The 13,369-nt window shown below is 40.7% G+C and overlaps 1 protein-coding gene across 1 annotated transcript; it reads left to right on the top strand.

Moving 5' to 3' along the window:
• Positions 1-1,860: 1,860 nt before the first annotated feature.
• Positions 1,861-12,552, top strand: LOC138651497 (arylacetamide deacetylase-like 4). The gene is made up of 4 exons (XM_069741760.1): positions 1,861-2,093; positions 7,068-7,290; positions 9,952-10,015; positions 10,711-12,552. The coding sequence occupies exons 1-4, from the start codon at positions 1,938-1,940 to the stop codon at positions 11,465-11,467; spliced, it is 1,200 nt and encodes a 399-aa protein (XP_069597861.1). The 5' UTR covers positions 1,861-1,937; the 3' UTR covers positions 11,468-12,552.
• The last annotated feature ends 817 nt before the right edge of the window (positions 12,553-13,369 follow it).

Genomic DNA, 13,369 nt, shown 5'->3' with positions numbered 1-13,369 from the left:
TTAAGATTATTGGCTTGATCCGTGGAGGATTGAGTTTCAGCCTAATTTCCTGAAATTTGCCATTTCATGCGATTTCGAACATTTTGAGATACGATTTGCAATTCACAAAATACATTTTAAAAAACTTAACGGGTGCCATTTATCACACTACTGAAACATCAGAGAACAAGCTAATGTGATTTTGCATTGCTGAACGGACCTCCCCATAATGACCTGCAGCTATAACATCTAGCTGATGATCTTACCTTGTACAGTGGTCGTCAGGGGAGATGAGAGAGGTGCAAGCAGCTAAGCGTGCTTCCTACACACCAAATAGTATCTGCCGAAATGTGTGTTGGGGTTCGGAAGCCCTCCAGCAGTAGTACACAGATACTAATATGTAGTCATGCACCTATTATTCCTTGCCGTGTTTGCCACTTTGCTAACATCTAGTTCTCTCTTTAGCCCGGACATAGATTTCTTGTTTCAGCACGGTCATTGAGTGTTTGTTACTAATTCGTATACTGTAAATCACTTATAGCCAAGTAACTTCTCAATTTCTATTTCATTATACTCTTATACACTGTAAGTTTTTTTTCGGGTATGCGCAGTTTGCGCTGCCCTTTGACTCCCATCACATGATGGGAACTTACAGCGCAGGCGCCACGGACATTAATGACTTCAGAGGAGGCGGCGCCCGCCACACGGAGGAGCTGAGGGATGGCTGGGAGGCGTTTGTGTCCGGGGGGAAAAGAAATGCCCCCCGGACAGACTACAGGTGTGGCGGGCAAATTATAAAAACTAATATTTCAGCGTTGGAAGGGACCCCAAATAAAAGAGTAACCTTGACAGAATGCAGCATTAGTGCTACACAAGGTGGCTCTTTTCGTTAAAACCGCTTGGGGGGCGACAGGTTCCCTTTAAAGTTTTAATAGAACATTATAATTTTATTAAAACTTTATTATACTGTAGTCACACATCAACATTTTTTTCCTGTAATGTACATACCTACAGGAGGCACGCAGGGTGGTACGGGTGCACGCAGCACGCAATACCTTAGATAACATTACACAACATAACATCATCATAACATAGACACATTAATGATAGAACAAGGTGGTATTTAAATCACAACAAGGTCAATTATAACAAGGTTCGCCCCCTCCTAGTAAATTACTGGCACAACTGGTATTTCTACTTGGAGACTTGGAAATGAATTGCAAAGAATGGCATATTTGTATTATAAAATGGTGTGTGGCAGTAAAGGCTCTTTCCATGTGAATTATTACTATTTACAATTATTACAATTTACAATTAATGCTGTAAAAATGAAAAAAAAGGCAAAATTGTGGGAGGTGGGGTTTCACCATTTCACCGCAATTGGATTTTTTTCCCAATTTTCCCATTCACAATAATGGAAAATGAATGATGTCTTTGAAAATTACAACCTGTCCCACAAAAAGACAAGCCCTCATATAGCTATGTCGATGAAATACATATAAATGTAATGGCTCTTTGAAAAAAGGGAGGAAAAACAACAAGAGGGCAAAATACGGTAACCAAAAATTGGCTGCATCCATAATGAGAACGCAGACGATCTTAAATGATATCACAGTCTGGAGTCTAACAGTGGGGCTCATGTAAGTTTGTGAATTTTTGCATTAAAAGAAAAAAAATTTTACTCTATCACTTAGTTGTCAATTTATTCCTAATGTTCTAAATGAAACTTTTTGCTAAGGGAAGAGCCAGCAGGCTGGGGCAGGAATTCTCAGAAGAAGATCTGTACAGATAAGATGTGTTTGCACTTGAATATTTGGCAACTTCAGCTTAAATATTATTATATTCACTTCTCCTATTAGAGGAGGTAAAGCTCCGCTACCCTGTAATTACTACATGGAAATGACTATTAAAGGAAACCAGAAACTGATAGAAAGCCAGAAAGGACAAAAGCCGCAAGAATGCTCGGAGTAATCATCATTTTCCTTGTCTTGGGTATTCTGTTATTTTTGGGGGTCACCTGGTATGAATCCTCGAAAGCGGAGTACCCACCAGGGATTGCAAATCCTAAATTTCTTCGGACAGCTCATACGTTTGTTGTTGGCTCATTCATCTTGGTAAGTCCACAGCCAGAATTTGAAGATGTTTCCTTTGTTTTCCTACTTGTTCTCAGGCCCGGATTTAGGGGTGGGCCCAAGGGGCCCGGGCCCTGGGCCACCCACCAAGCAGGGCCTCCCACCAATATAGGGATAAATATTTCAAAACATGTAAAATACACGTCTCTTCGCTGTGAACCGTTTCTAATGATAAGGAACATTTAACGAAAGAGAAACTATTGAAAGTGTAGGGACCTGGCTATGGTCCTACATCTCAGTGGCTGGCGCAGAGCGGCAGAGTCATGGCACCTGACCTGCGTCAGCATCCACTGACCTGGCTAGCCTAGCCAGACTTTCTTAGTACCCTCCCTGTACCCAATGCTTAGCTTATGGCATGCGACAGCCTTCTGCGATCCCAACAGAAGCTTCTAGGCGCTACCTATTCACCAAGATCAGATGAGAGTTTGTTCAGCTACCTTCGAGAATGTTGGCGCGAGAAGAGGATTCTCCACCGCGGAGCGCGGCAGGACTTCACTCTGGAATGGGTTTTCAGTCACTGAAGATCCAGAGGTGAAGAGGTTCAGTTTTCACAGTGTCGCGGTGGGTGAGTATGATCTCTGCCTATCTGTGTGTCTGACTGTCTGTCTATCTTTCTTGCAGCTCCTGTCCTACACAGTACCATACTGTATATACAGGTCCACACTATATCCTGCAGTACAGTGTGTCTGTGTATACTGTATGTATGTATGTATATAGTGTGGTCCTGTTTACAGTATAGTGCTGTGTATACACTTTATACAGCTCCTCAGCCTCTATTCTATATACAGCCAGCACAGCAACAGCCTCTGATATATACAGCCCTCCTGAAAAAAACAGAACCGAAACTTTCTTGCCTATCATTGATCAGTTTATCGCTTCTCTTGACCAACGCCTTCAAGCATATAAAGGTATATCAAGCAAATTTTGCTTTTTTAGCCATCTGAAAGAACTGTCTTCAGACGAGCTTAAGGCCGCAGAAGAGCAACTCGTCAGGTCTTATTCCGATGACTTGGACATTACATTTATCGAAGAACTGTGTCAGTTTGTAACATTTTGCCAATTTATTCACAGACGAGGAGCCAAAAGATATCAGCAGTGAACTTTTCATGTACAAGCTTATCATGGAAAAGGGTGTGCAGGACACTTTCCCAAATATTGAGATAGCTCTAAGGATATATCTAATTTTGATGGTAACAAACTGCAGTGGTGAGCGTTCCTTCTCAAAACTCAGATTAGTTGAAAACCGATTAAGGACATCCATGAAGCAGGAACGACTTGTAACTTTGGCTATCATGAGCATCGAGTCAGATATACTGCGTGAATTGGCCTTTAGTGACATCATTAGTGATTTTGCAGCACGAAAATCAAGGAAAGTGCCTGGATTGTAAAAAATGAATGATTTTACCTGAATTACTCTGCGTAAATGATTTATGTAAATAAACTTGCGTTCGCTTCATTTTGTGTTTTTGCATTACATATTGCAACACCTTGGAAAAATGGGATAGAACACATGACTTGAAGCATAAAAATCACAAAAAAGGTACTAAACAAAAATGTATATTTTATTTACCATAGAAAATTACCATAAAGTACAATTAAATGACAATCAAAATTCAAGTATCACGAACAGAGCTATTTGAAAATACGGTACAGGTGCACCCATGAAAAAATGTGTTGCACCACAGTAACAGGGTATGGGCACAGAGGTAATAAAGCAGAGGAAGATTTTTTTCAATATTACCAGAAATATTAGGATAATAAAGTGCCAGTGCATAATATCCAGAGTGGCTACAGTCCCCTACTAACACATGGGTATGGGAAAACACATATCCCTCAATTCAAAAACAGTCTTGGACCGCAGAGTAAAAAACTCATCATGTAAAAGAACAAGTGTTCCAATTATATATTCTTACCCATATCCTTTTCCTCGGTGCACACACGCGCCCTGACACGCGTTTTGTATTTGGCTTCCTCGGGGGGCCAGTTAATTCTTGTTCTTTTACATGATGGGTTTCTTACTATGCGGTCCGAGACCGATTTTGAATTGAGGGATATGTGTTTCACCATACCCATGTGTTACTAGGGGACTATAGCCACTCTGGATATTATGCACTGGCACTTTATTATTCTAATATTGCTGGTTATAGTGAAAAAATCGTGCTCTGCTTTATTACCTCTGTACCCATATCCTGTTTCTGTGGTGCAACACATTTTTTCATGGGTGCACTTGAATGGTATAACTTTCAGGGGTTTTCCAATTTATAGGAGTTTTCCCTTATTGGAAATAATACCCCGAAACAGCTGTCTGTGGATGGATACCATGTTTTGGCATAGGTGGTTTTCCTTTTTGGATGCTGCCCTTCCCGTGGTTGTTCCTTCCCGGTGAAAGACCTGGTTATTTATTGCTTGCGTTGAGAAACATGTGATGGCGTCTCCCCGGCTTTTCTTCAAACGTGGATAGGTCCCTAAAAAAATAAATGTTGTAAATTTCCATGAAAAAAATGAAAGATTGCTGCTCCATTTTTAAACCTCCTAAAATGCTAACAAAATAAAATATGAATATTTATGAATATTTTTTCAAAGCTTTGTATATTTTAATTTCTCTTCAATATTAAGAAGATATTAGCTTGTAAAGTTTAGGATATAATTTATCTTAAGTCGAAGGAGGCATTACCATAGATTTAGCTCTGGGGTTGGGTACTTTTTCCTCTGTATGAGGTTGACCAATCATAAGCAAGCAGCAACATACAAGGGAAAAACAGCACTCCTCCAAAATAGCTTCTTTGGTATGAGACATGTAATGACAGATAGTCTATTCTTCTCACTGATCGCACTGTAGAACAATTATAAGTGCTGGGAGTAGAACAGAGATGAGCGTGATTTTAAGCACCATTTATCATTCATCTCAGGGGAGTCAGTTTGGGGGATGAATACATCAGAGCTGACAGTGCTGTGAAAGAAGAGCTGCTGATGCACAGGTGACTGTAATGGGACTAAGCTCTAATGTAATATTCCACCTTCCCATACCGACTGCCATGAGATGACAGTGTATGTAATCACAGTCATCTCTGCTCTATTCCCCGCATTTTATAATTACACACAGCTCTGCAATGTCTGTCATTACATGTTTCAAACAGGTTAAAGTAATTTCTAAACTATTGTGGGGATGTTCTTTTTTCCCTTGATGCTGCTGCCTGCGTATGATAGGTGAACCTTTCACAGAGTGTGAGGCAGTAACCCATGTCACAGGTAGGGGTTGCTGTGTCTTCTCCCCAGGTTGTGCGTGCAGACGGTTGAAGTCCATAGGTGTGCATGGGAGTCACTGATTTCCGATCCGGGTTTTCCATTTGACTGAAGGCCACAGGTTTGTGCATGCTAAAAGCCCTGCAGTAAGAGGTATGGGTGTGTCAGGTGTGTGAGGTGCACGTCAGTGTCAGTCTGGTGTGCAGAGCAGAGGCCTGCAGAGCACTGGCTGAGCGCATGGAGGCACAGGCCAGCGGAGCCAGCACCCAGGGCAGCTGAATAGCCTGGAACCCGCAGCTTATATAGCGATGCAAGTCGTCCATGGTACTGGTCTCGGATATGGACAGTCCTGTGCCCGGAGGTGGATGTCCGGTGCTCGAAGAAGTCGGATGTGGAAAGTCCTATGCCCGGAGGTGGATGTCCTGTGCCCGAAGGAGACGAAGGTGGACAGTCCTTGTTCCGGAGGTGGATATCCTGTGCCCAAAAGAGGACTAGCATGTGTAACGATTGCAAACAGGTGGATATGGTGCCCGGCTGCTATCCAGAGGCTGTGTGAGTAAAGAGACTGTAAGAGACTGTAATACAGTGATGCAGGACACCCACGGGAACTAGTCGGAGGGGGCTGGTGTGTGTAGTGTCTGCAACATATAAGGCTGCCATTACACTAGCAGTATTTGGTCAGGGTCAATATTTTACATCAGTATTTGTAAGCTAAAACCAGGAGTGGGTGATAAATACAGAAGTGGTGCATATGTTTCTATTATACTTTTCCTCTAATTGTTCCACTCCTGGTTTTGGCTTACAAATACTGAGGTAAAATACTGACCAAATACTGCCAATGTGACGGCAGCCTTAGGCTGTGTATATGGAGACTGTAATATGGCATGCGGTCGCCCAGGGAAACTGCGCACGGGAAGTCTGGCCTGTTTAGGGACTGTAAATCTAAAGCCATAAGATATGTTTTGCTATGAACTGGTGTGAATTGAACACTGATAATATACACTGAAGTTATATGCATTTGTGAATTGGACTTTTATGCTGAGAAAACACATTAAAGAGACTTTTGTGTTGGAACTTTGTGGGTCACTGCCTCTTCACTACGTACGATGCTACTACAATCTTACAAGAGGAAGAAGTACATGTTTTTGATGGCTATCACTCCTACTTCTTATAGTGTGAAGCTGTCCACATGTAAGTGTATTTTTTCAGACCAAATTTTGGTCCATATAAAATCAAGGAGACATGTCCGATTTTAACCCGAGTCTCAGATAAAACTCACAAGTGCAAGTCTATTCTTCAGACCATGTTCACACATTCAGTATTTGGTCAGTATTTTACATCAGTATTTGTAAGCCAAAACCAGGAGTGGGTGATAAATACAGAAGTGGTGACGTGTTTCTATGATACTTTTCCTCTGACTGTTCCACTCCTGGTTTTAGTTTACAAATACTGAACGTGTGAATGTGGTCTTTATATGGCCTAAAAACTGACCAAATTTCATCATAGCATGTCATCCAAGTTATTATCGTATGTGAAAAAAAGATTCTCCTTCTTCTATTAGTAACAGTTTGTGAAAATCTGTGCACTGGGATGGCATTTGAATATTGTCTGATTTTCCACGGACCCATAGACTTGCATTGTTTATTTTAATCCGACACTTGGATCAACATCATATATGTCTCTGTGATTTTTCACTTTTTCTTTTCTTTACAGGGGAAATTTCTTGATAAACTTGGAGTATGGAATGTTGCAGGACCTAATAATTTTCTACAAAAAATATTAATGCCTAAACTGAAGGAAGATCAAGAGATCTTCACAAAAGACCTACAATTTGGAGGAGTGCCGGTGAGGGTCTACCAGCCCCGATCTCCTTCAGCTGGTGGCAGAAAAGGAGTCATGTTCTTTCATGGAGGAGGATTCATGTTGGGGAGTATCGGTAAGCAAGTAAAACTGTGTGGTTTAAAGATTGATCTTCTGTATGAAGGGATGTACTTACTTATTCAATTGTCTGATGGCTCATCCATTCAGCTGTATAGGAGTATATGCACATGAAGTCTTTTTGAGGTGTGATTGGAACAAGTTTGTTCTGAAACTCGCCTAAAAAAATCACCTAGAAACACAAACAAGAATGTACATATGTATTTTGATAAAAACGACTTTCTATTCATATGTTGAAGCTTTTGAGCGTCTTTTAACCAATTCAGGTTTCCTAAGATACCAAGCGGTTAAAAAAAGTGACCCGACCATTCTTTGTCATTTTCCTCTTTCAAAATGCTCCAATACGAGTCAGTGGGAAAACTCAAATGATTCCGGGCGTATTCGTAAAAGTTGTGTGTTTTTGCTTGAGTGACCACTAGCAGATTTTTCTTTGTTGAATTAAAAAAAAAAGTGTATTAAAATCGTTGGGAAAACGCTGAAAAAAATGTTGCAAAAGACATTTCAGGAGAGAAAAATGCCTTCATTTCTGAAACAATTTCCTGGCATCTGGATTTTGAATCTTAAGCACTAGTGATGAGTGTTCTCAACAATGTTCGATACTCGATAGAGCATCAGAGTGCTCGAGAATGCTCGATACTCGATCAAATATTGACGGTGCTCAAGCGCCATGCTCGAGTACTCAGCCTGAGTGTTTCATGGTTGTTAGTAAGGCAATGAACATGCAATGATTGTCCGCCATACACGGTAATGACGTAGCCATGTTGGGTACTGGCATTACTGTGATTGGTCGGTCGCATCGCGTCATTTCTTATATAAAACCCGGTGACGCGATGCTCGGCACACTCTCCCCTGGAAGCAGTTCAGGGAGAGTTGTTAGAAGGGAGACCTGAGATTATTTGTGTGTCCCCCCCTACATATCATAAAGTTGCTCCCTTTAGTGCTTTTCATGTGGTGCTAAATGGTGTTTTTAACCTTTTTTTTAAACCTATTAAATAAACATATATATTTTTTAAATGATGTGGGGTCCCCCTATTTTTGATAACCAGCCAAGCAAAAATAGACAGATGGGGGCTGATGATATCAGGCTGGTAAGGTTCATGTATATTGGGCTTTCCTAGCCTAAAAATAACAACGCACAACTGTCCCAGAATTGGCACATCACATTAGATTTGCCAATTCTGGCGCTTTGCTCAGCTTTTCCCTATTGCCCTGTTGCTGTGGCAATTGGGGTAATATTTTGGGGGGTTACTGTCAGCTGTGTAATGTCAGCCGGCATCAAGCCCAGAGGTTAGTAATGGAGAGGTGTCTACCAGACACCCCCATTACTAATCCAGTAATAAAAAAAAACACATACACAAAAGACTCCCCCACAAAAATCCCTCGTTCACCAATTTATTAAAAAAATGTTCCCACAAAGCTTCTCCGTCATAGTCGATATTCTCTGTATCTGACTTCGGCATCTATGAATAGGAGTAAAGTTACCATTATTCACAGGCGCCAGGTAGTGATGACAATGCTCATCAGTGCCGCTGGCTCAATGCTGCGCTCAGAGAGAAAAATTCTCAAGTTCCGTTGTACTTATTACTCGAATTGAGCCCGTCTGTGCCTCCAACCTGCTCTATTCGAGTACCGAGCACTCGAGCATTTTAGCGCTCGATCACCACTACTAAGCACTGGTCAGTTTATGTTGTGTAATTTCTGCAGCACATGGATGAGATTTCCTAAAATCTTATCCGTAATGTTCTCACTGTAGCACAACGTAGATTTAAAAATGTTTTGCTTTTTGATTCTAACATAAAACAAATCATAACAAATCCCATCAGAAGATGTGTGTGTAGAGATGCTGCTTCTAGATGACAATATCAGTTTTAACATTTCGTCTGTCGGACACTATGTGCACAACTGTACAAGCACTATGCATGAACTCTAAAAGTGTTAAATTCATCCATGTATATATTTATAGCTGTTGGTTGATGACTTTTTTAATCAATAGATGTTTTTCCTAAAGACTCCATAAACATGCACGCTCTTACGTACTGGTCTCGTCTTGAAGGAAGCGCTTCACTACTGTCTCCTATGGCCACCACCATTTGTTGTGCGCCACGTCAGGTCTTACAAGTGCTCCGAAATTCCTCAGTGACATCATCTCACAAGGCCTTCCAAGTCTTTCTTGGACACACTCTATCTCTAGAATTGAGACAGCAAAATGTCCAGTTATTTGTTTGGAGTTTGCCACCATCCATTGTCATCTGTAGCTTTCATCCATGCAAACTACTGTGATTTCTTCAAACCTTCTAACATGCTGCTTAACTCTTCACTTGTTTACTGATGATTAACCCATCGTTTGCCATAAGCATCACCCTTTTTTATGAGAATCTGTTCACATTATGTTGGATCCTGCAGTGGATTCTGCTACCTACAGTATCTCTCACAAAAGTGAGTACACCCCTGACATTTTTGTAAATAGTTTATTATATCTTTTCATGGGACAACACTGAAGATATGACACTTTGATACAATGTAAAGTAGTCAGTGTACAGCTTGTATAACAGTGTAAATTTGGTGTGCCCTCTAAATAACTCACACACAGCCATTAATGTCTTAACCACTGACAAAAAAGATGGACACTAATAACTAATCTCTTGTTTATGTGGTTTAGACACCCATGAAAGTTTATGCCGATACGTAACCAAGAATTCCGGAGCCGTGGTTGTTTCTGTTGGGTAAGGTGACAACATTCCTCTAACATTTCCTGATGGTTTAATTAATGTAATGATGTAGTGATGATGATATGGGATTTTTACCACTTCAGTTTGCAGGTATAGTGACAATTAGTGTGGATAAAAAGGATTTGTCTAAAGCAACCAATTCAATTAAAGTTGATCATAGTTGAAATCTGATTGTTTTTTTGGGGGACCTGCTGCAACTATATTCATTTTCATACAAAATGCCTGTAGGGGAGATCGATTAAAAAGCAAAAAAATGCTGAAAATATACAAGGCAATAACTCAAATTTCAGCTCCCATTTTGGGAAAACGAAAGCTGTATTTCATTGTATTTTAACTACATGGAACAGTGCTACCTGCTTCAGACAACGTCTGTCCTTGTACAGAGGATTCCCATCTCAGGACCACTATCACTTAGGGTATGTGCAGAAGACCTAGAAGCATGTAAGTAAGCAGCGTCCATACCCTTAGGGTCGAAAGTAGCTAAAAAAAATGTTTCTCCATCTCAGGTACTTAGCTTGACCATTGGTCGTGTTCATTGGGTCATACTATGCAAGATGACTACAAACTATATGAAATGGGTTGAGGTGGTGAACAGTGCATATGGTGGTCTTTATTATCCAAATATTGACCCTTGTTTTCTAAATGACAAAGGTCCAATATAAAATATGTTTTATATTTTAATATTTTAGGTACCGCCTGGCACCAGAACACAGATGCCCGGCTGCATTTGATGACTGTGTATTGGCTACAGTTCACTTTCTGAAGACGGCGCAAGAACATGGAGTTGATCCTTCTTCTGTTATAATATGTGGAGACAGTGCCGGGGGCAATCTTACAGCTGGGGTTTGTCAAGCTCTTGTGGGTAGATCAGATATTCCAAAGCCTCTTGCCCAAGTGCTGATATACCCAGTGCTCCAGATGGCGGACTTCAATTTACCTTCGTACCAACAAAACAAGATGGTCCCATTGTTAAGCCAAGAACATGCTCTACTCTACGTAATTACCTATATAAGTAGTGATCGTTCTTTATCAAAAGAAATTATAAAGGGCAGCCATGTTCCTCCTGAAATAAGGCAAACATTAGGTAAGTGGTTGAGATCTGAGGAATTAAAGGTCAAAGGCTACAAACCTCACATCATGGCACCCTTTAATAAAGAGATTTATGAGAAAGTTAAGATAACTCTTGACCTTCCATGTTCCCCATTGTTGTCCGATGATGCTGTAATCCGGCAACTACCACAAGCCTACATACTAACATGTGAGTTTGATGTTCTTCGTGATGATGGGATACTCTACAAAAAACGTCTGGAGGACAATGGAGTCCCGGTCACATGGTATGCTGTTAAAGATGGCTTCCATGGAATTGTCAACTGTTTTAATGAACCCGACATGGTGTCTGGAAAGCTGGCTGTAGATAATGTTATTACTTACATTAAAAACCTTTGAAACCTTCTATGGTGAACATGTTTGAGATTTTCCAGTTTTTGGCTTCATGTTACGATTAGTGATTCGATCCGTGGAGGATGAGTTGGATTCGAATTTCCCGAAATTTGCCATTTCCCGTGATTTCGAACATTTTGAGATACGATTTGCCATTCACAAAATAAATTTTAAAAAACTTGGTACCATTTACCACACTACTGGAACATCAGAGAACAAGCTAACGTGATTTTGCATTGCTGAAATGACTTCTCCATAATGACCTGCAGCTATAACATCTAGCTGATTATCTTACCTTGTACAGTGGTGGTCAGTACCTGGACCATCACAAATCGGCAATTCCCAGCAGAGCATAGTTATATATGACAGGGTCATTTTCCATCTCCAGAGAATCTCTCTTTTGTAGAGTGTAAGCCTTTATAGTCCGGGGTCCTGTAGAGTCGAGAGGAGGGATTTCCTGATAGAATCTGGTAATATCTTGTGTGGCAAGTGAGTACACTGGGCAGCAGCGTAAGACGTTTGCAGTGCAGCTGCTGATTGGCTGAATGTGCTATCGACATCTAAATGCTATTGGTCAGGAGACAGGAGAGATGAGAGAGGTGCAGGCAGCTAAGCGTGCTTCCTACACACCAAACAGTATCTGACGAAACGTGTGTCGGGTTTCGGCACCACTCCAGCATTAGAACACAGATACTGTTTGATATGTAGTCATGCACCTATTATTCCTTGCCGTGTTTACCACTTTGCTAACTTCTAGTTCTCTCTTTAGCCCGGACATAGATTTCTTGTTTCAGCATGGTCATTGAGTGTTTGTTACTAATTCGTATACTATAAATCATTTATAGCCAAGTAACTTCTCATTTTTTATTTCATTATACTCTTTGTGGGCTGACGGTTTTTAATGACTTGATCATGGCACTTTTGTATTATTTTAGTGGTTTAATAGTATATTCAATTTCAACATATATGTATTTTGCGCTTACATTGTACAGTCTTCTACTGCTTGGTCTGGGGTACCTTCCAATGTATTTAACATTTTTGTCTACTTGCAAACAGTATGTGCCATTCAATAAATGAATTTATATTTCTTTGACTGTCTAGCTCGTACTCGTATTTATACAGGATGTACAGTATATACAATCAAGACTAATCCTCAATGCGCCATTCTGCAGTGGCAGGGGAGCTGGTTTCTTCAATTTGGAACAAATCTCGCACGATTACAGCTCAGGCTGGAGTTTTATAGCTTCTCAGTGTTCCCATCTAAGCCCTGGGTTGGTGCAGCTTAGTAGCCAATGATTACTAATTCCCACTGCTAGCTAACTAAGGTGCAGGCATTCACTTAACACAACCTCATCCTGTACCTGTCTGTGCCATCTGTGAGTCTGGCCCTGACATTTTCTTTTATGCTCCCTCAGACTCTACAGGGCTCATTAGGATGAACGTAATGTTAACCCCATGCTGACCCATGACCAGCCTTCTCATTTGCAGCCTAATGTAACTTCTAACACAGTGCAAAATACTCACCAGCTACTGGCAGAACTTCAAATTCTTAACCCACCACCCAGCAATATCCTGCAATGGAGATTTTTAGGCTGGTTTCACACTTGCGTTTCAAAACGCATGCGTTTAAAAAAAAAAAAAACGCATGGTGAAAAAACGCATGTAGGATCCCTTTATCACCTTTATGGTGGGGGGTGGCATATCAGTGTGTTTTCTGTTTTTTTTTTTAATAAAAATGCATGCGTTTTTAACGCAAACAAACGCATGTGCTTAAAAACGCATGCGTTTACATAGACATCAATAGGTTTTTTGCTGCGAAAAAACGCATGCTTTTTTTGCGGCAAAAAAAACGCCGCAAAAATTACTACATGTTGCATTTCTGCAACACAACGCATGCAGAGAAAAAAC

The sequence above is a fragment of the Ranitomeya imitator genome, chromosome 10, assembly GCF_032444005.1.
Source record: "Ranitomeya imitator isolate aRanImi1 chromosome 10, aRanImi1.pri, whole genome shotgun sequence".
NCBI classification, from domain to species: Eukaryota; Metazoa; Chordata; class Amphibia; order Anura; family Dendrobatidae; genus Ranitomeya; species Ranitomeya imitator.
This window is presented reverse-complemented; position numbering and strand designations above follow the sequence as displayed.